The sequence below is a fragment of the Malus sylvestris genome, chromosome 9 (genome assembly GCF_916048215.2).
Source record: "Malus sylvestris chromosome 9, drMalSylv7.2, whole genome shotgun sequence".
NCBI classification, from domain to species: domain Eukaryota; kingdom Viridiplantae; phylum Streptophyta; class Magnoliopsida; order Rosales; family Rosaceae; genus Malus; species Malus sylvestris.
In genome coordinates, this window is record NC_062268.1 from 15,962,844 (window position 1) to 15,986,376 (window position 23,533).

Sequence of the window (23,533 nt, forward strand, 5' to 3'; positions counted from 1 at the left end):
TAAAGTGACTAATTACCCTTTTTTTGTTTGTTACGGTCGATAATTATCTTGGTTGATAAATAGAATAGGTCGCGAATAAATAATAAAACTTTAAGGCAATAACCGAAGTCTAACGCTACCTTTTGAACCAAAGAAGGCTAAAGCTATCTGATTTGAGATTTGGGATTTTGGTGAAGAAAATCTTGAATTAGGACCTAAATAATGAACTATTCTACTCGTGGAATTAAATTTGTGGAGTGAGCCAAAGAGACTAACCATGTTAAGTTACCGAAATCCGGATCCTCTTTGTGAGGATTTCGGGAATTTGTGAATTGTGTCAATTCATCGTACATAGTGCAGTCAGAAATCATATTAAATATTTTTATTTAAAATTAAACATAAACAGTACCTGACAATAATTGACCGCACGATGTACGATGAACAAACACGATTCACGGTTCCTCCGGATCCTCACCAAAAGGATCCCGTTGGAAGTTACTAACTACTAATTATTAGAGCTTGAGCGCTATTGATATGTTGTAGCAAAGTGAATGAAATTTGGGCAATTTAGTTGTAGAAATGATCAGGTTTCATTATATCATCTTTGTGTGGTCTTTATGCACCGTCGCATCGTCGACATATAATTAATATGTCATCGTTATTAAAAATGATCATTTCTGTGACTAAATGTTCAAAATTTTGATGAAACTTGGATGAAAGTGTAGGATCACATTGATGGATTTGAAACTTAAGGAACGAAATTTATGAGTTATCCAAATGGCACAAAACTTTTGTTGTAAAAACACATTAGGATTATATGAAAGATACGAAGTTCGGTTCTCTCCCCGATGAGGAGGACCGGAAGTTTGATGAGATGGTACCCAAGAAAGAGGCCCAAGACGCCATGATCCTTACATTTAAAAGCCCATACTCTCTCTCTTCTCAGCCCTAACTCTCTCACTCCTCTCTCTCTCTCTCTCTCTCTCTATCTCTGTGATACTTCCAGCTCCAGAGACATCATCATCGCCAACCGAGTCACGGTGAGTCCTCCACCGCAGCTCTTCCACTCCCTCCAATTCGCAAATTACCATTTCTTCGTTCAAGAATTCAACCTCCCTGACAGCAATTCAACATGTTCTCTCTCACTGTAATTCACTCTGTTTGGTGTCCGAGACATCGCTGTTGAAACGACGATTTCTCGGCAACCAAACAGACCTTTCGATTTCTTTTCAATTACCCAATTAGTAGTTTTGTATATCTCAACTGTTCCTTCTGTTGCTTTTTTAGTTGTAGGAGCTGAAACAATCCAGTAGCAATGGGGATCATCGAAAGGATCAAGGAAATTGAGGCCGAAATGGCTCGGACTCAGAAAAATAAAGCCACAGGTAATTTCTCTTTTTACTTGATTTCCCTATATTTATTGGGTATTTAAATATAATATGGTCTTTTATGAATTGGGTTATATCTTAATTTTTTGTTTATTTAATTGGAATGCTGAAAAAATGCAGAGTATCATCTTGGCCAGCTCAAGGCAAAGATTGCCAAGCTCAGGACTCAGCTTTTGGAGCCTCCAAAAGTATGCAACTTTTCCATATACACACACACACACACACACACCACACACACACACACCCACACACACCCACATGAGTTTAATTTGATATGAATGTAGAATTTTCCTGTATTAACGTTAGGAACTTTGATGGCCATGAGCTTCTTGGTAATGCTTTGTACAATAATTTTGTTCATGTGGTTGTGGTTTAGAGTTACCATTTTTAATGATTCAAAACTGAAATTCAGGGGTCTAGCGGAGGTGGAGATGGTTTCGAAGTTACAAAGTTTGGTCACGGACGTGTTGCGCTTATTGGGTTTCCAAGGTTTGCAATATTTATATAACCTTAACATGCATTGTGTATCGTTTAAAGAAAACAAAATGAAATGTTTTGGCTTTAAAAGTAACAAGACATGGCCAGTCCTTATGAGTTTTGCCTATCGTTTGTAGTGTGGGGAAGTCGACACTTTTGACTATGTTGACGGGCACACACTCTGAAGCTGCATCTTATGAGTTCACAACTCTTACCTGCATTCCTGGGATTATACATTACAATGATACAAAAATTCAGCTGCTCGATCTTCCTGGAATTATTGAAGGTGCTTCAGAAGGCAAAGGTCGTGGGAGGCAGGTGAATATTCTCTTTAAGATTCTTCTCCTCTTGTGATAACATGTCATTATTCGTTTATTGTACAATAATATTATGAGAATTTTACAGCAAGATTTTTAAATAAACGCCTCATGATAGAAAGGTGATGACTTGTATTTGGCCCTTGGCAATTCAATATCTTCTCTTCTGCTCTGATTTCCAAGTATCGTGGAAATGGATAGAATTTGATAAGACTCCGTCTTGCAGGTTATTGCTGTTGCCAAGTCTTCAGATATTGTTTTGATGGTCCTTGATGCCTCAAAAGTAAGTATTTATTCGGTAGTAACATGCTGTTGTTACTACTGGTATATCAATAGCTGATAAATAAGTTTACTACTCTTCTGCTTACTGACCTTTCATTGTTTTCATTCTTAGCAACCTGCTCGACCTCTTGACCCTGTCCTGTTGATGCATTATGTTGATTACCTGTTTTGCTTGGTTTCTGTCAGTTATTTAGTATAACGCTTGCGTTTTGATGTTTCAGAGTGAAGGTCATCGGCAAATATTGACAAAGGAGCTGGAAGCTGTGGGCTTACGTTTAAACAAGAAGCCGCCTCAAGTAAGTTTTATCTTCTTAATATTTATTAGCATTTTTGATAACAGACTGAACATGGTCTTAGTTTCTGTCGGGTTTTAAGCTGTTTCCATATATTGTTTGTTATGTTTGCTTTGTTAACTGTGGACTTAAGCTGGATTTTGCACTTTGTTCCATGGGCAGATATACTTCAAAAAGAAAAAGACTGGAGGAATTTCTTTCAACAGCACTTGCACTTTGACTCATGTGGATGAGAAGCTTTGTTATCAAATTCTACACGAATACAAAATTCACAATGCTGAGGTACTTAGGATTAGTCAAGATTGTCCTTTATCAAAGCTAATGGTGATTCTTTTATTGGGCATACACAACTAATGGTACATGATTTTCTTCAAGTCACTGTACAATCTTTCGTTTGGGTGATACTTTCTTTTCTGTGCTCATCCCATGGAAAAGAATACTCATGTATGATAAATTTAATGCAGTTGCTGTTTCGCGAGGATGCGACAGTGGATGATCTTATTGATGTGATTGAGGGAAACCGGAAATACATGAAGTGTGTATATGTGTACAACAAGATAGACGTTATTGGTATTGATGATGTGGACAAATTAGCCCGTCAGCCGAATTCTGTTGTCATTAGTTGCAATCTCAAGGCAAGTTCTACACTTCTTGTTTTTATTCAAATGAGATACGGAGTACATCTGTGTTACCAGTAAGAAACCTTGAGCAATCTCTGCAGTTGCAAAATTGAAAAACTTTTGGTCAGAGCACAGAAGACATTGCCTACTGTGGTTCTTTCCATTAGAATTGTGTTTTTGTTGGACCCTAATTTTCAACATGTGTAAACATTACATTACAATTGATTTAGAGGCTGTTTGATAACCATTCCGTTTTCAGTTCAGAAAACTGAAATCTTGTTTGGAAAGTTTTCAGTTAAAAAAAATAAAATAAAGCTGAAAACCAAAAACTAAAAATGAAATGGTTTTCAAACGGTTCAGGAAAATTAACTTTGCGTATTAAACGGTTCAGGAAACTTAACTCTGTGTTTTTATCTTGCTCACAGCTGAACTTTGACAGACTACTTGCAAAAATGTGGGAAGAGATGGGACTTGTTAGAGTTTATACAAAGCCGCAGGGCCAGCAACCTGATTTCGGTGATCCAGTAGTTCTTTCTGCTGTAAGTTGCAAATATTTTTGTTGTGTGTGTCTTTATAGGATCAATTAGCTCTCCATCATATGAGCTTTCTGGCTTGCTTTGTTTTCTCTTATTCCTCTTTGCATGTGTGTGTAGGATAGAGGGGGCTGCACTGTTGGAGACTTCTGTAATCATATACACAGGAGTTTGGTGAAGGAAGTCAAATACGTGTTAGTGTGGGGTACAAGTGCAAGGCATTACCCACAGCATTGTGGCCTCGGTAATGTTTTGAATGATGAAGACGTGGTCCAAATTGTGAAGAAAAAGGTAAACCGGTCTTTCTGTTGTTCATTGCAAGTAAAACTTTCTTATAGATACATACAATATCGCATTGATTTTTCTGCATAATTTGTGTCCCATGATTATTCTGTTTCCGGATGCTTGTTGGGTCTTACTGTTTTCTGTTCTCTTTGCAACCGGATGAGGAAAAATATTCTTTCGAAAACAATCTAATATTTGGCATTTGGATTCTCCAGGACAAGGAAGGGGAAGGGAGGGGTCGGTTTAAATCACATTCAACGGACCCTGCTCGTATATCTGACAGAGTGAAGAAGGCCCCCCTGAAGCAGTAGTATCATTGATAGGCAATCCATGCAAACCCGAGTTTCTTACATGAACCGCCACAGAAGAATTATCCGCGGATGAGATGTATTTGAGATGCCTACGGAGCACGACATGGTCAAATCATTTGATTAATTCTGATGTGAAGAATTGGTGCTAGAATGTCGTGTTTATGGGAGTAGGTAGATTTTTTGGTCCTTGTGTTGTAAGTTCAGATTATTTACTTCATGGAATGTTGAACATGTACTGCACCATGATCTCTGTTTTGGAGATGGTGTTTAATACACTTCGAAAACGCTCTTCAGCTTTATCTTGCTGGCGTGCCAAGCATAGATTCCGACCTATCCAGCTAAAGTCGGATGCACACATTTGTAGAAAGATAGCAATATTTTTCGACGAGAAAATTTACAGTGACATGAGAGTGAGGGTGTACCCCGGTTATACAGTAGAATCTCTCCAGCTACACCCAGGAGATTTTACCATACCTCTTTGATTCATCATCATTCTCACTCTCTCAGCATCATCCCATTTATTTGTTTCTGCGTAAGTATTTGCCAAAAGCACGTAATTTCCTGCATCGCGCGGTTCTATTTCAAAGAGTTGCCTGGCTGCCATCTCGCTCAACTCAGCATTGCCATGAACCTTGCAAGCTCCTAACAAGGAGCCCCAAATCTTTGCATCGGCAACACCGACATTGTCTATTATAAGATTGTATGCCTTTTCAAGCATCCCAGCCCTTCCAAGAAGATCAACCATGCAAGCATAGTGCTCCTTTTGTGGCTCAATGCCGAAAACCTGAGTCATGAGCTCAAAATACCGGCACCCTTTCTCAACCAGTCCGGCATGGCTACATGCGTTGAGGAGGCCGACGAATGTAACCTCGTTCGGTCTAACTCCTTCCTTTTGCATCTTCGAGAAAAGATCCAATGCATCCTCGGCCTTTCCATGGTCAGCAAGGGCAGTGACCAACGCACTATAGGATATGACATCTCTCATGCTCATTCTGTTGAACTCTCTCCATGCCTGGTCTATGTTTCCGCATTTGGAATGCATATGGATCAATGCATTGGATACAAAGATTGTCTTCTCTGAAAGTGTTTGGTAAAGGAGGGCACATCAGCACTACAGAATGTAAGCAATACAAAAGATAGCAAATCGTAGGCCTGTTCGGTGTTTAGATTGAATTGGACAACTCACTAGATTCAATGTATGTTGAACGTAGACTTCTCAATTTCGTCTAAGTTGAAGGTTGAACATGTCTTAGCTATGAAGGAAACTTATCACTTGTCCATCCTACCATTTTTTTGGAGATTAAAACGAATACGTTGACACCCATTTCTTCTTCACCCTAGACAAAATTTGGAAGTTGATACCCATTTCTTCTTTCAACATATACATTGAATCTAATGAATTAGCCAATCCAATCGAATCCTTGACACCAAACGATTTAAAGAATTGATTAAATTAGAACTTACCACAAAACCCTTCCTCCACATGCTTTGCCAATGCGGCTGCAATTTCAACATCCCCAAGTTGTGTACAAGCTGAAATAGCTCCCACCATTGCCACCTCACTGACTCTTACTTTTGCTTCCCTCATTTTCTTATACATCTCAATGGCTTCTGCTGCATAACCATTCTGAGCATAACAAGCCACCATTGCTGCCCAACATGACGCATCCGGCATCTGTATCTCGTTAAAAACCATCTCGGCCTCCACTACATTACCACGCTTCCCATATCCCGCTATCATAGCCACCCACGCCACTGGATTTTTCTCCACCATTCTTTCGTACAATTCCTTTGCCCTTTCCATATCACCAATGTTCGCGTACCCAGCAACCATGGTAGCCCAAGAAACCGCATTGCACTGCCCCATGTTATCAAACAACCACCGCGCTTCACCCATCAATCCCATCTTCGAATACCCACAAATCATGGCCGTCCAAGCAACCAAATCCTTATCTTCCATCGAATCAAAAACATCCCTCGCGTCCCTTACTAGCCCACATTTTGCATACATATGAAGAAGCGCAGTTTGCACTATCCCGTTTCCCAAGAAACCACACTGCAGAAGCCTCGCATGGACTTGTTTCCCTTCGAAAACCGCCTGGACACGACCACAGGCATTGAGAACGGAAGAGAAGGTGAACCCAGATGGTGATACGCCAACCCGGTGCATTTGAGCATATAGAGCGATGGATTGACGAAAGCGATCTTGAAGCACATTGGAGTGGATGAGGGAGGTCCAGAGGAACTGAATTCTGCAGTTGGGTATTTCGTCGAACAGGTTGTGGGCATACCGGAGGTTGTCACCAGGGAGTTGCAGGAGCCGCTGGAGCAACTGAGCCAAGAGATGGTAACGTCGGTTGGGTTCAGTTGGGGCTTTGAGTAGGAGAGTGTGGCTTTGTTTTAGCTGCTTTACGGTATTGCTTACATAAAGGAATGAAGTTCGAGAGGGAATGAATTTCGAAGTCATGCTGCTGATTTGAACATTGTTGGTGGCATTCGATTGTCATCTGCCGAACCCCTTTGTTTATGTATTTAATCCAACGCAATCCATTTGTCAGCAGTTGACATGAAAACGGTGGCAAACAAATTGGTGCCTCTGGTATTATCCTACCTGTTCGGTTCTCTTTCTCATTTTATAATTTATCTGTTGTAATTTGCACTATCTGATTTTAGAACGCTGCAAAAAATAATCAATTCTAACATCGTTTTATTTATTTAAGGAATATCCAACAAATATACGAACCATATTATTCATTAAATGCTGAAATTTTGACAACGTTAATCGAACGGTTAAACGACTTCTAATTTAATTGATTATTGCATAGTTGATATTTAAATGGTGAACTAGATAGTATACCGTTTTAATCATTATGTAATATTACAGAATGAGAAAGAGAACTGAGAATGTAGAACAAGAAGGTCCAACCGAGAATGTGTTACAAAACGGTGGTCGTGTAATATCTTCCAACGATTTACTACAGAAAACATAACCACATGTTACCAAGTGTTTATATCCTTCAAGGCTTCAAGGACTTAGTTCATGCCCATCGATCAACTTGTAGATGTCTTCCAGCTTTTGTTCATCAAGTTGGAGGCTCTTTCTGCATTATTTACACACAACGTCAACATAAATATCTATCAGAAAAAGATGAACATAACATACCGCAGATTTAACTGCAAAAACTCTACCTACCTTTGGAGCTGAATTTTAGAGTAATCGATCTCGGCGATTACAATAGTTTCCTCATGCCCTGCGGTTGCAATTATCTCGCCCGACTGCCAATTACAGCACAAAACACAAAAATGAAGAAAACGATCGTTTGTGTTTTTGTTCATTCATGCTCATCAATTGTTTGCGTTATACACTATATAGTACCGGTTCAACTAGCATGGAGTGTCCCCATATTGTGTAAGAACCAGTGGAGTCTCGAGAAGGTGAACAAGTAGCTACGAATAACTAACACCGTGATTCCGAAGCCAAAGAGGGCAGGGGGAGGGGAAAGGTCATGTTAGAATTGTTTTTAGGCTGTAGAACAGTAGAAAAATGTACAGATACAAAGTCGAAAGCAACAGGACAAGTCAGTCTTTATACGTACCCGGTTATCAACTGCCCTGAAAAGAGGGAAGTAACTGTTAGAACATAGGAAGTTTAGGAGGAAAATGGTGAGCAAGTAGAAAATAAGGTATATACTCTTACCTTGCTCTCTGTACGAGCTCCCACAACAATTCACCAGTGCTCATGTTGAATGCCCCGGGATAGCATATTATTATTTGAAATTTATAGATAAGATATTAAAAACTAAGCCCGCATTTACAAAACCCTGTACCTTTTTTCCTGTACAATGCAGCAAGTTCAGGAAACTGTAAATCATGACAGACTCCCACTCCGATACGACCAACTTCTGCAAATGTTCTACAATTGCTCAACAGCGGCTTAACTCATAGACAATCCGGATAAAATCTTGAAATAAAAAATTTGACATCACACATTTCCTCGAGGAAAGTTTAGGACAGTTTCGGATGCATACCTGTGTCCACTATGGTAGTTTGATCTCCTGCCAAAAAGAAGTCAGATTCCTTAAATGATATCTCTCCTGGAACGTCAATGTCGAATAAATGTATCTGCAAATGAAGCAACACCAACACCTTCTTTTCAAGTGTTCTATCCAATTTTACGCTCCTAATTCCGTGTCTAATGTTATCGAATTAACATGTTCTTACTTTCCTATGCTTAGCTTTGAGCTTTCCATCTGGTCCAAATATGCAGCAAGTATTATACAACCTGCCATGATCCCGTTCAGGCACCGACCCTCCTACGATTGTGATCCCATGGCAATAAGCAGCATCCGATAGCATGGACAACGTCGGCGAGGCATCCTCATCGGTAAAATCCTCAGCAAATTTTGCAAAGTAGTCACTTGAATAAGGGCAGTTCCACATTTCCTTTCACAAAAGTGCAATTCAAACCAAATGGATTATGTCCTGAGGACTTCTCACAGACATTTATACAAACAACTTGGCTGCAACCACATGAGCAGTTACTAGGTAGTTAACTCACTGGTAAAACAAGTAGCTTTGCGCCTTGCTCGGCGGCAGTTTTTATCGAAATGCCGGCACGATCAAGATTCTGATTCTTGTCAGAAGTAACTGACAACTGACATAGAGCAACCTTAAACTGTTCCATAGCAAAAACTGTTTTCAGTTATATCACACCTTTGTAATACCTATGCATAATCGCCAAAAGAACAATTTTTTGTGAAAAGTATGCAGTTCTCCTTTTATATAATCGATATTCTACGTTAAACTCATCTAAACTATGAGAACGGGAACTGGAACTCAGGTAGTTAGGTGCAGAGGGGAGAGCACAATATTGTAACCAACTTGATTAAGTTCAGATATTCGCAAGAATTCTAGTAATTTTTTCAGACTCAAGAAATGATCAAGAACACAAAAGAAGTGCGACATTTAGCCACATTTCAAAAAGTGGAACATGAAGGTTGGAAACTATAGTGTTCAAATATTTATTTGAAATGGATCTGAGGCATCAGCCATGGCGGGATTACTGGTGTTCCAGAGAGATGCCATAACAAATCGGAGTTTTTTAGGTCTTGATTAAATTAGGAAGCAAAAGGGAACGCCTTTCTATATGTTTGACTTGTTTATTGTCACCCTCTTTGAAACTTTGTGCAACCAATTTTTCTAACTTATCTCATAATTTTGGATAACATTATTCAACAACCAAACCTGCCTCAACACATTCAGACAAAGGAATGAAAGCGATTTGTAGTTAAATTGATTAAGAGTATTTATGCCTATTCATAATGTTCAAGTTTGATTTTTTTATTTTTATTTTACAATGTTGCATGTATAAATAAAAATAACATGCATGCAGAATTCAGAAGACAAGCACCAAGCAATAATTTCACAAAGAAAAACAAAAAATCACAAGCTGCCCAATTTTAGTATGATCGACTCCATGGAAAGTTAAACCCAAGGCAGCTGCCAAAATGCTAGTGACAACATCTTATTGACCACATCTTCCAAAATGCAGCTGCCAATATGCTAGAGTTAATCCTATCGAACTCAGAAGTCAAATATAAAACGTCCTACTTACATCTTACTATTTTACCACCTCACATTCAGTGGCGAAGCCTTTCCTATCCTCAAATTATTTTTTCCTAACAACCTCTACTATCATTAATTAATTTTATAATACCACTATCAGCTTGAATTTGTAATTGTAGTGGTTAGTCCAATTAACTTCAATCCAACAAATAGAAACTATACTAATATTAGTTGATCATATTCTCTATTTCTGGCCTATGTACAATTTTTTCCTTTGCTTGCAGACTATTATTATGGTTAATTTCTCATTTCCCTCTATTAGATTGTCTATGAAATCATATTTTTCCAAATTAGCACAAAAAACCCTTCATATGCTCTCATACCTTCATGTTTTTAGAAAAATGTTCTCTTGGTCACTATAAAAAAATGAATGCATGGTCAGTCACATTTGAATTTGATATCAAGAATGAAGAATAAATGGATGTGCATGTAATAATGTTTTATTTTCAACTTTTGATGTAGTTGACCATTTATAATGAAGAATAAATGCATGGTCACTCACTTTTAAATTTGATACCAAGGTGACCCAAAGAACGAGATAATTTCTGCATATATTATGTCCATTTTAGTTTAAAGTGTGCGCCTCCTAACATGAATTTCTGGCTCTGCCACTGCTCACATTCTTGTCCATACTGTTTCTCTCTCATTTTCACGGAAAATAGAAAACAAAGAGGAGGTTTGAAGATTCTCTTTTTTATTTTTGAACAAATTGAAGATTCTCTTTTTATTTAAATATTTGTTCACCAAAAAGAAGATTTCTTTTTCCTTCAAAAAAAAAAAAAATTCTTGCCAAGAGTTAACCTACAAAAACAGTAGGTGGAGAAGCATCATAGTAAACCTCAATCTGTCACATTCACATCACCCTTGATGCTAAGCCGGCATAGACAATATATAGACCAATTAAGTTCTTCCTATCACTACTATCTGTCTTTGTTCTTATCGGATCATATTATTTAATAATTCAACATCCTTGAACACTTTTGGATTACTTATTTTCTTTGTGAATCTTTAAAGCAGGGCCCCCTAATTAAGATTCCCAAAGACTTGTAATATTCCCGTATCAACAACAAACTAAACCTAGCCTAAACCTAAACCCATGTTAGTCGTATCAGGCATCGTAGTATTTGGTGTGCTCATCATTTCAGTCGTAATCGGATGGTATGTATATCGTAGGCGAATACCATTGTCTCCTCCGACTAGCAACGAGCGTGTCCAGAAGATCGAACGCACGGTTGATAAGAGGTTGAAGCCGGATTTAATCACATTCAGTTATAAGAAAGAGAGTGATGATGGTGATCCTGATCAAAACGAAGATGATGAAGAAGCTTTATATCGTAAAACTAGTACTACCATCGAATGTGTAGTGTGCTTGAGAGGTTTGGAAGATGAGGAAACTGTGAGGCGGCTACCAAAATGCAAGCACATCTTCCACGCACCTTGTATTGACATGTGGCTTGATTCTCATTCCGGCTGCCCTATCTGCCGTACTCTGATTGACCGACTGCGTTCTGGTGATAACCCGCTGGCATTTACACCTCACGAGGATCAAGAGAATTCCATGGAAGTCACACCCACAGAAGTAGATAATATCAGAACCTCAATGTTATCTATCCCAATCATGTAAGATCATATAAGGTCCTCTGTTGTCTTCTTCTTTGGCTAATTTCTCTCTTTTATAAATCTTGTTGGTTGCAAGACAAAAGCTCCTGCGAGAGTTTGTTCGGTTGAATGTTTCCTAAGTCCCACTGGAGGCCACAGAGAGGCCAAGGCTCCTCAGATGAGTTGTATGTGTGATAGGCATGCCACTGTTGGCAGTTAGTTATTAGTATTAGAAACTTACACTGCAAGTAAAAGGATTTCTAATCAAGGGATAATATCATGATCAGTGGGGTTCTGGCTCGTTCTTGATCATTTTATGTGCTTGCTTGTTAAGGACTTCTGATATTTTCTTCGTGTATTAGATAATAGCCATAAACTGATTAGAACTTATATCTTATTTAGTTTACTGTTCTTGTACAAGCTTTGGTTTTTTGAAATAAACGTTAAACTTGCAAGAGGATAAACAATTGAAAGAGAACACTAGGCATTTTGATAACGCAACTACTCCGACTATGACATCCTATTTAATTAGCAAGAGGAAATACAGAAGACAAGAAAAGTTGGTGACAATAGGTGTTCATTACAAAAACAATGCATATTACTTGTAGTATGTAGTACAATTTAGGTGTTAAGGGTAGGCTAAGTTTCTGTTTTGTGCAATATTAGACTCAATTTTTCCCTAACATGCTTATTCTAACACAATTTTTTTTTCATCTTTTAAAACTTAGGGTGTGCTAAAGCCCAGGACAGCCGTTAGCTGGCTCCGCCCTGGATTGATGTAGACAAAGCACAAAAATGCAAAAGTGGGGCATTGCCCTGTACATAGACAATTTCTCTTTAACCTACTATGTTATGGTTCAAACCCTCTTAAATAGTTTAGAATATTAATATTGTTTGTAATAACATATGGTGAAATATCGACCTAAGATATTGTAATTAATTAGTCTTAAACTATAGGGGGCTAATTATGCATGCAAACAAGTGATGAATTGTCATGATAGCAAGAGTCTTCATTTCCAACTCACTACGTCCAAGTTCAAACTCTCCCATTCTTCCTAATATATAAATTGCAGGTAGTAATATCAACCGTATTAAAAATAAAATGAAAATTACTAAATGCACTAGCGTTTCTAACATTCATATATATCCTTGCTGCAGTTTGGAGATTCTTTTTCTAAATAAGTTTGGCTGAGAAGCCACAAAATATGAGAATAATGTTGTAAATATTATTTATTATGTGGTTGTTCACTTCTGAATCATTATTTAATATATAGTTAGTGTTGCAGTCATATTTAGAATAGGAATATGATTGTATAAACCTTAGTGTATCTCGGGATATCTTTGAATATTACCTTTAGTAGTTAATATCCTATTAGAGTTGTAATCCTAAAAGGGTAAGGATTTAACCTATCCTACTACTATAAATAAAGGCATACAACACACACCTGACAATTAAATCTTTCTCCCCCACTCTATTCCCTTAGAATATCTTAGTTAAATAGGCCTACAACACGTTATCAGCATACTCTTGCCAGAAGCTAAGGAACTGAAGGATCGTAGGAGGAGGTTCTCCTCTACAAAATTCAAAGGCTTTTATTTGTTTTCTGCCAATAAGGTACGCTTAAAATAAAGGAAGATATTTGAAACGTTCACGAAGCATGAAAACATTCCCGATGATGCATGAACATGATGTTTATATTTTCCTTCAGACACACACACACACATATATGTGGAATTTGTGAGTCAAAGCATACAAATAAATTAGAAGCAATTTAGGGTTTTTCAAACCCAAGAAAAGTCGAAAAAAATAAAATTTCTGGAACACTGTGCGGCACGACCGCCACACCACCACTGTGGCACTGCCATTGACCTGCGCGCTGGCCTGCAACCCAGCCGCGTCGAACACGCCACTAGGACGACGTCGTTTTGATGCTTGAACCATGGTTGCAGCCCGTTGGGCTAGCTGTGAGCAAGAATAAGCAGACCTCTTTGGCCTGGGCTTGGTTCGGATTGGGCCTGCAGCCCCAGCCCACCTACCAGAGATTGGGAATGACAAGGCGCGGTGGTGATATGATGGTCTAGCTTGCCAGAGTAATCGGGTGGTGGTGCTGTGTGGTTTCCGGAGAGGGCGAAAGTGTTAGAGCGAAGAAAGATGAGGGAGGAAACAGAGAAGAGAGAGGAAACGAGAGTGTCCTTGAGCATGGTTGTGACAATGGCTGCCTCGCCGAAGTGGCAATGATATGGTGGTGGTGTGGTTGGTTCCTGGCCTTTTGGCCTCTGTTCTTTAGAGAAGAAGATGATAATGAGGGGAAGAGAGAGAGGTGATGGATGAGGGAGAGAAGTGAGGTGGCAACCAATGAGAGGCTGAGAGCATTTGGAAGGGAACACGGGAGTGAGGAAAAATAGTGGGTTGTGGGTCCCACTCTGTTGACACTCCAATCCCATAAAAGACAAAACAAAAAGAAAATCTCCCGTAAGCGTGAAATTATCAAATTGCCCTTCACGTTCGTAGTTTCGTAAAATTTTCGTTGTAACTCCGAATTTGATTTCGTTTGTGCCCACATGTTTGTAATGACGATCACTACGAGGATACACTAAACGAATGTTTCAAACTAGACCTGGCAGTTTTTGACACGACACGATAACACGACACGAAAACGACACGAAAATAACGGGTTTCGGGTCAACACGATAACTTATCGGGTCACTATCGGGTGACCCGTTAAGAACCTGTTAATAACGGGTTCTTAACAGGTATACACGCGGGTAACACGTGGGTAACCCGTTTCGACCCGTTAAGAAAAAAATTATTTTAATAATTTTAAAGTTTAATTACTAAAAGATTTATTATAAAATACAATAGTCATATTAATATATACAATATATTCTATATTAAATATATAGTTTTGTATTATTGTTCTATATAAATTATAAAAAAATAAAAAAAAGTTTTAGTCATTATTTATTTTTATTATGAGAGTTCCTTATTATCATTACTAGGATAAATTTTACATAACATATTCTTGTCCAAAATTAAAATATACTAGTATAGTATTTGTATATGCAAAAACTAAGAAGACATACATACAAGTATGAAAAATGTGAAAGAATATATAAACACTCGTGATTTATCATTATTCCTTCACGAATAGATAATTGTTACACTTATATTATCGTTTAGATTTTTAAAATCCTTCAAACCCTCATGAATAATGTTTTTTATTTGAGGGCAAAATTAATAATAATTATTGTAGAAGTGTAAAAAATGTAAAAAAATATATATACAATCACTCATATATAAAAAATGTAAATACTTTAAATTAAAGATCAAATTTATTCATTACATTCTTATAGGGTCGAGGAGTGTATATGTACAAAATCATCAAAATCGGAGCTAAAATAACCGTTAAATTGTGATTTTTCGTTTATAACCGTCGAAAACTTTTGTTCCGTTACGTAATCTCTGAATGTTTGTTTTTTACAATTTTTTACGTTTGCAATCTCGGAATGTGTACAAATAAGTATGACGGTTGGATCGTTGAAAAATGTTTCGTAGAATACATATTGCATCAAAACGGTAGATTAAACAAACACTTAAGAGTTAATATTATACTTCTATTAAGTATAAAATAAGTTTTTGTGGTATCCACTAGTGTAAATACTTTAAATTAAAGATCAAATTTATTCATTACATTCATATAGGGTCGAGGAGTGTATCTGTAAAAAATCATCAAAATCGGAGCTAAAATAACCGTTAAATTGTGATTTTTTTGTTTACAACATTTGATAACTTTTGTTCCGTTACGTAATCTCTGAATGTTTGTTTTTTACGATTTTTTACGTATGAAATCTTGCAATGTGTACAAATAAGTTTGACGGTTGGATTGTTAAAAAAAGTTTTGTAGAATGCATATTACATCAAAATAGTAGATTAAACAAACACTTAAAGTTAATATTATACTTCTATTAAGTATAAAAAAGATTTTGTGGTATCCATTAGTGTAAATACTTTAAATTAAAGATCAGATTTATTCATTACATTCTTATAGGGTCGAGAAGTGTATCTGTAAAAAATCATCAAAATCGGAGCTAAAATAATCGTTAAATTGTGATTTTTCGTTTATAACCGTCGAAAACTTTTGTTCCGTTACGTAATCTCTGAATGTTTGTTTTTTACGATTTTTTATGTATGCGATCTCAAAATGTGTACAAATAAGTTTGACGGTTGGATCGTTGAAAAAAGTTTCGTAGAATGCATATTGCGTCAAAACAATAGATTAAACAAACACTTGAGTTAATATTATACTTCTATTAAGTATAAAATAAGTTTTTGGTATCTACTAGTGTAAATACTTTAAATTAAAGATCAAATTTATTCATTACATTCTTATAGGGTCGAGGAGTGTATCTGTAAAAAATCATCAAAATCGGAGCTAAAATAACCGTTAAATTGTGATTTTTCGTTTATAACCGTCGAAAACTTTTGTTCCGTTACGTAATCTCTGAATGTTTGTTTTTTACGATTTTTTATGTATGCGATCTCGGAATGTGTACAAATAAGTTTGACGGTTGGATCGTTGAAAAACGTTTCGTATAATGCATATTGCGTCAAAACAATAGATTAAACAAACACTTAAAGTTAATATTATACTTCTATTAAGTATAAAATAAGTTTTGTGGTATCTACTAGTGTAAATACTTTAAATTAAATATCAAATTTATTCATTACATTCTTATAGGGTCGAGGAGTGTATCTGTAAAAAATCATCAAAATCGGAGCTTAAATAACCGTTAAATTGTGATTTTTCGTTTATAACCGTTGAAAACTTTTGTTCCGTTACGTAATCTCTGAATGTTTGTTTTTTACGATTTTTTATGTATGCGATCTCGGAATGTGTACAAATAAGTTTGACGGTTGGATCGTTGAAAAAAGTTTCGTAGAATGCATATTGCGTCAAAACAGTAGATTAAACAAACATTTAGAGTTAATATTATACTTCTATTAAGTATAAAATAAGTTTTTGTGGTATCTACTAGTGTAAATACTTTAAATTAAAGATCAAATTTATTCATTACATTCTTATAGGGTCGAGGAGTGTATCTGTACAAAATCATCAAAATCAGAGCTTAAATAACCGTTAAATTGTGATTTTTCGTTTATAACCGTCGAAAACTTTTGTTCCGTTACGTAATCTCTGAATGTTTGTTTTTTACGATTTTTTATGTATGCGATCTTGGAATGTGTACAAATAAGTTTGATGGTTGGATCGTTGAAAAAAGTTTCGTAGAATGCATATTGCGTCAAAACAATAGATTAAACAAACACTTAAAGTTAATATTATACTTCTATTAAGTATAAAATAAGTTTTTGTGGTATCTACTAGTGTAAATACTTTAAATTAAAGATCAAATTTATTCATTACATTCTTATAGGGTCGAGGAGTGTATCTGTAAAAAATCATCAAAATCGGAGCTTAAATAACCGTTAAATTGTGATTTTTCGTTTATAACCGTCGAAAACTTTTGTTCCGTTACGTAATCTCTGAATGTTTGTTTTTTATGATTTTTTATGTATGTGATCTCGGAATGTGTACAAATAAGTTTGACGGTTGGATCGTTGAAAAAAGTTTCGTAGAATGCATATTGCGTCAAAACAATAGATTAAACAAACACTTAAAGTTAATATTATACTTCTATTAAGTATAAAATAAGTTTTTGTGGTATCTACTAGTGTAAATACTTTAAATTAAAGATCAAATTTATTCATTACATTCTTATAGGGTCAAGGAGTGTATCTGTAAAAAAATCATCAAAATCGGAGCTAAAATAACCGTTAAATTGTGATTTTTCGTTTATAACCGTTGATAACTTTTGTTCCGTTACGTAATATTTGAATGTTTGTTTTTTTACAATTTTTTACGTTTGCAATCTTGGAATGTGTACAAATAAGTTTGACGGTTGGATCGTTGAAAAAAACTTGTCATTACGAGTGTTTATATATTTTTTCTATATTTTTTTACACTTCTACATTAATTAAAAAACTATTAAAGACTTTAGGTAAGCGAAAATATACTTAAAACAAAATTGCGTTTTTATGTTTTGGATGTGATAATATGAAATGTATATACTTATTTAGTATTATGTTTTTCATTTGATTATTTATTGGTTTAAAATATATTTTCCTTAACGGGTAACGGGTCGGGTCATATTACCTGTTAATATTATCGGGTCGATTTCGGGTCGGGTCATTTTACCCGTTTATTTTAACGGGTGTTACACGACACGACCCGTTAAGATATCGGGTATGACACGAAAACGACACGAACACGGAAAACACGACACGAATGCCAGGTCTATTTCAAACGTCTCACAATACGCTGGTCAACGAAAGTCAACATCCTTGCCTCTAGGGGCATTTTCATCAATTCACCCATTTAAAATTAATATAATCGTAAAGTTAGGGACGGGTTGTTACAGTGATGACTTTTAACACAAGCGATCATTATGATTATCGTAAAGTTTTATCCTCTTAATATTTATTAGCATTTTTGAAAACAGACTGAACTTGGGCTTAGTTTCTGTCGGGTTTTTAGCTGTTTCCATATATTGTTTTTTAGGTTTGCTTTGTTAACTGTGGACTTAAGCAGGATTTTACATTTTGTTCCACGGGCAGATATACATCAAAACGAAAAAGACTGGAGGAATTTCTTTCAACAGCACTTGCACTTTGACTCATGTGGATGAGAAGCTTTGTTATCAAATTCTACACGAATACAAAATTCACAATGCTGAGGTACTTAGGATTAGTCAAGATTGTCCTTTATCAAAGCTAATGGTGATTCTTTTATTGGGCATACACAACTAATGGTACATGATTTTCTTCAAGTCACTGTACAATCTTTCGTTTGGGTGATACTTTCTTTTCTGTGCTCATCCCATGGAAAAGAATACTCATGTATGATAAATTTAATGCAGTTGCTGTTTCGCGAGGATGCGACAGTGGATGATCTTATTGATGTGATTGAGGGAAACCGGAAATACATGAAGTGTGTATATGTGTACAACAAGATAGACGTTATTGGTATTGATGATGTGGACAAATTAGCCCGTCAGCCGAATTCTGTTGTCATTAGTTGCAATCTCAAGGCAAGTTCTACACTTCTTGTTTTTATTCAAATGAGATACGGAGTACATCTGTGTTACCAGTAAGAAACCTTGAGCAATCTCTGCAGTTGCAAAATTGAAAAACTTTTGGTCAGAGCACAGAAGACATTGCCTACTGTGGTTCTTTCCATTAGAATTGTGTTTTTGTTGGACCCTAATTTTCAACATGTGTAAACATTACATTACAATTGATTTAGAGGCTGTTTGATAACCATTCCGTTTTCAGTTCAGAAAATTGAAATCTTGTTTGGAAAGTTTTCAGTTAAAAAAAATAAAATAAAGCTGAAAACCAAAAACTAAAAATGAAATGGTTTTCAAACGGTTCAGGAAAATTAACTTTGCGTATTAAACGGTTCAGGAAACTTAACTCTGTGTTTTTATCTTGCTCACAGCTGAACTTTGACAGACTACTTGCAAAAATGTGGGAAGAGATGGGACTTGTTAGAGTTTATACAAAGCCGCAGGGCCAGCAACCTGATTTCGGTGATCCAGTAGTTCTTTCTGCTGTAAGTTGCAAATATTTTTGTTGTGTGTGTCTTTATAGGATCAATTAGCTCTCCATCATATGAGCTTTCTGGCTTGCTTTGTTTTCTCTTATTCCTCTTTGCATGTGTGTGTAGGATAGAGGGGGCTGCACTGTTGGAGACTTCTGTAATCATATACACAGGAGTTTGGTGAAGGAAGTCAAATACGTGTTAGTGTGGGGTACAAGTGCAAGGCACTACCCACAGCATTGTGGCCTCGGTCATGTTTTGAATGTTGAAGATGTGGTCCAAATTGTGAAGAAAAAGGTAAACCGGTCTTTCTGTTGTTCATTGCAAGTGAAATTTCCTTATAGATACATACAATATCGCATTGATTTCTCTGCGTAATTTTTGGGTCCCATGATTATTCTGATTCCAGATGCTTGTTGGGTCTTACTGCACCATGATCTCTGTTTCTGGAGATGGTGCTTAATACACTTCGAAAACGCTCTTCGGCTTTATCTTGCTCGCGTGCCGAGCATAGATTCCGAGCCTATCTACCTAAATCGGATGAACACATTTGTAGAAAGAGAAGAGTATTTTTTCGATGAGAAAGTTTATAGTCTACTACCCAGTTAGATAGTAGAACCTCTCCAGCTACATCCAGGAGATTTTACCATTCCTCTTTGATTCATCATCGTTCTCACTCTCTCAGCATCATCCCATTTATTTGTTTCTGCGTAAGTACTTGCCAAAAGCACGTAATTTCCTGCATCGTGCGGTTCTATTTCGAAGAGCTGCCTGGCTGCAATCTCGCTCAACTCAGCATTGCCATGAACCTTGCAAGCTCCTAACAAGGACCCCCAAATCTTTGCATTGGCGACACCAACATTGTCTATTATAAGATTGTATGCCTTTTCAAGCATTTAGCCCTTCCAAGAAGATCAACCATGCAAGCATAGTGCTCCTTTAGTGGCTCAGTGCCGAAAACCTGAGCCATGAGCTCAAAGTACTGGCACCCTCTCTCAATCAGTCCGGCATGGCTACATGCATTGAGGAGACCGACGAATGTTACCTGGTTCGGTCTAACTCCTTCCTTTTGCATCTTCGAGAAAAGATCCAACGCATCCTTGGCCTTTCCATGGTCAGCGAGGGCAGTGATTAACACGCTATAGGATATGACATCCCTCATGCTCATTCTGTTGAACTCTCTCCATGCCTGGCTATGTTTCCACATTTGGAATGTATATGGATCAATGCATTGGATACAAAGATTGTCCTCTCTGAAAGTGTTTGGTAAATGAGGACGCATCAGCACTACAGAATGTAAGCAATGCAAAAGATAGCAAGTCGTAGGCCTCGTTCGGTGTTTAGATTGAATTGGATAACTCACTCGATTCAATGTATGTTGAATGAAGACTTCCGAATTTCGTCTAAATTGAAGGTTGAACATGTCTTAGCAACGAAGGAAACTTATTGCTTCCCCATCCTATCATTTTTTTTGGAGATTAAAATGAATACATTGACACCCATTTCTTCATTCAACATACATTGAATCTTGGAAATTGACACTTCTTCATTCAACATACATTAAATCTAATGAGTTAGCCAATCCAATTGAATCCTTGACACCAAACGATTGAAAGAATTGATTAAATTAGAACTTACCACAAAACCCTTCCTCCACATGCCTTGCCAATGTGGCTGCGATTTCAACTTCCCCAAGTTGTGTACAAGCTGAAATAGCTCCCACCATTGCCACCTCACTGACTCTCACTTTTGCTTCCCTCATTTTCTTATACATCCCAATGGCTTCTGCTGCATAACCATTCTGAGCATAACAAGCCACCATTGCTGCCCAACATGACGCATCTGGCATCTGTATCTCGTCATACCATCTCGGCCTCCACTACATTACCACGTTTCCCATATCCCGCTATCATAGCCACCCACGCCACTGAATTTTTATCCACCATTCGTTCGTACAATTCCTTTGCCCTTTCCATATCACCATTGTTCGCGTACCCAGCAACTATGGTAGCCCAAGAAACTGCATTGCGCTGCCCCATGTTATCAAACAACCACCGCGCTTCGCCCATCAGTCCCATCTTCGAAAACCCACAAATCATGGCCGTCCAAGCAACCAAATCCTTATCTTCCATCGAATCAAAAACATCCCTCGCGTCCCTTACAAGCCCACATTTTGCATACATATGAAGAAGCGCAGTTTGCACTATCCCGTTTCCAAGAAACCACACTGCAGAAGCCTCGCGTGGACTTGTTTCCCTTCGAAAACCGCCTGGACATGACCACAGGCATTGAGAACGGAAGAGAAGGTGAACCCAGATGGCGATACGCCAACCCGGTGCATTTGAGCATATAGAGCGATGGATTGACGAAAGCGATCGTGAAGCACATTGGAGTGGATGAGGGAGGTCCAGAGGAACTGAATTCTGCAGTTGGGTATTTCGTCGAACAGGTTGTGGGCATACCGGAGGTTGTCACCAGGGAGTTGCGGGAGCCGCTGGAGCAACTGAGCCAAGAGATGGTAACGGCGGTTGGGTTCAGTTGGGGCTTTGAGTAAGAGAATGTGGCTTTATTTTAGCTGCTTTACGGTATTGCTTACACAAAGGAATGAATTTCGAGAGGGAATGAATTTCGAAGTCATGCTACTGATTTGAACATTGTTGGTGGCATTCGATTGTCATCTGCCAAACCCCTTTGTTTATGTATTTAATCCAACGCAATCCATTTGTCATCAGTTGACATGAAAACGGTGGTAAACAAATTGGTGCCTCTGTCATTATCCTACCTGTTCGGTTCTCTTTCTCTTTTTATAATCTCTCCGTTATAATTTGCACCATCTGTTTTTAGAACATTAAAAAATAATCAATTCTGACATCGTTTTATTTATTTAAGGGATATCCAATAAATATACGAATCATATTATTTATTAAATGCTGAAATTTTACAACGTTAATCGAACGGCTAAACGATTTCTAATTTAGTTGATTATTGCATAGTTGATCTTTAAATGGTGAACTAGATAGTATACAGTTTCAATCATCATGTAACATTGCTGGATGAGAAAGAGAACTAAGAAAGTAGAACGAGAAGGTCCAACTGAAAATGTGTAACTGTTGACCCTAGAAACTACCAAGCCTACGTGGCGCGCAGGCCGAGTAATCTATAAGCTAATTACGTCCTTCGGTGAATGCGGGGCGTGCCAACTCGTTGGCCGAGCTCGGCCGAGGAGTAAATTTTGTTGATGTTGCGTTGGGTGCGCGGCTGACTTCTGCGTCTTGCGATTGTGGCCGAGAAAGGAACACGTCTCGACCTCTTGGGCTCTCGAACCTGAAGACAAGGTTACTATTCTTACGAAGTTCACGAGTCGTCGTCGTCGGATTCAGTCACAATGATGTTATTCGTCAGAGTAAACTCACGCCGAATCGACACCAGAGTGTAAGGGCACAAATACTCAAAGCAAATATAAGTTTTAATGGTGAACGTGGTTCGGCCGTCTGAATGCCGAACTCTAAATCCCACTTGGGAATATCCAATCATAAAATAACTCGGCGAGCAAAGCGCCGAGCTCGATATACCGTAACACCTCACTTCGCCGAGAAGGCTAATGAGATGACCTTAATCAATAAGGATCCAGAAATCCTCCTCGACCGAGACTTGGATAGGTAATCAACCGTTCTCGCTGCAGTGCTGTTGATGCCAACGGAAGATACTGCGAGATCGACTGATTCTACGGTGACAGAGTTATCTATGCCGACTTAAGATATCACCGGTTGCTTCCACAATGCTGTTGATGCCAACGGAAGATGTGACAGCGAAAAAGAAAGAAAAAAAATCTCAAGTTGTTGAAAGTTTGTGCAGGGCAGTTTTGTATTGATTTTCAGGGCCCTGAATGATGTGCAGCCTCTTCTATTTATAGCAACGGCTCCCCCCAAGGCCGAGTTAAAAACCTACTCGGACTAGGTCTTCTTCTCCTGATCAGCACCAACTCGACCAGTCCTATTTTCACTAGGACTGTGAACCTAGTCCTTAATCGAGCCGGATTCGCTTCCGGGTCCTGCCGAGACTCCTCATTGCACTAGGATTCGACCTCTTGCGTTATGACCTAGCCGACCTAGGTTTGGAGGCCCACGTACTGAACGATCCATGGTATTCTTGTCGCAAGGCATTCC

At 37.7% G+C, this 23,533-nt stretch overlaps 3 protein-coding genes and 1 pseudogene across 7 annotated transcripts; 1 reads left to right on the forward strand and 3 right to left on the reverse strand.

Annotated features, from left to right (window-relative positions):
• Positions 1-889: 889 nt before the first annotated feature.
• LOC126582260 (developmentally-regulated G-protein 2-like) lies at positions 890-19,758 on the forward strand. Of its 5 annotated transcripts, none has more exons than XM_050246324.1 (12): positions 890-1,019; positions 1,267-1,364; positions 1,488-1,555; positions 1,780-1,856; positions 1,982-2,162; positions 2,388-2,444; positions 2,665-2,739; positions 2,899-3,018; positions 3,201-3,371; positions 3,782-3,895; positions 4,010-4,180; positions 4,390-4,784. In XM_050246324.1, the coding sequence occupies exons 2-12, from the start codon at positions 1,295-1,297 to the stop codon at positions 4,483-4,485; spliced, it is 1,200 nt and encodes a 399-aa protein (XP_050102281.1). In that variant the 5' UTR covers positions 890-1,019; positions 1,267-1,294; the 3' UTR covers positions 4,486-4,784. The 5 variants fall into 5 exon arrangements, with proteins under 5 accessions (XP_050102281.1, XP_050102286.1, XP_050102284.1 ...); XM_050246325.1 differs by having other exon boundaries at positions 981-1,126; XM_050246329.1 differs by lacking the exons at positions 4,010-4,180; positions 4,390-4,784 and adding an exon at positions 19,494-19,758.
• LOC126582259 (putative pentatricopeptide repeat-containing protein At5g37570) lies at positions 4,843-7,206 on the reverse strand. Its single transcript, XM_050246323.1, has 2 exons — positions 5,950-7,206; positions 4,843-5,562 (listed from the first exon to the last, which is right to left on the reverse strand). The coding sequence occupies exons 1-2, from the start codon at positions 6,950-6,952 to the stop codon at positions 4,913-4,915; spliced, it is 1,653 nt and encodes a 550-aa protein (XP_050102280.1). The 5' UTR covers positions 6,953-7,206; the 3' UTR covers positions 4,843-4,912.
• LOC126582261 (omega-amidase, chloroplastic-like) lies at positions 7,340-9,200 on the reverse strand. Its single transcript, XM_050246330.1, has 8 exons — positions 9,044-9,200; positions 8,707-8,928; positions 8,514-8,607; positions 8,183-8,387; positions 8,082-8,097; positions 7,862-7,942; positions 7,679-7,761; positions 7,340-7,586 (listed from the first exon to the last, which is right to left on the reverse strand). Exons 4-8 carry the CDS (start codon positions 8,224-8,226, stop codon positions 7,511-7,513), a joined length of 300 nt encoding a protein of 99 aa, XP_050102287.1. The 5' UTR covers positions 8,227-8,387; positions 8,514-8,607; positions 8,707-8,928; positions 9,044-9,200; the 3' UTR covers positions 7,340-7,510.
• Positions 19,651-21,933, reverse strand: LOC126633834 (putative pentatricopeptide repeat-containing protein At5g37570; annotated as a pseudogene).
• Positions 21,934-23,533: the final 1,600 nt, after the last annotated feature.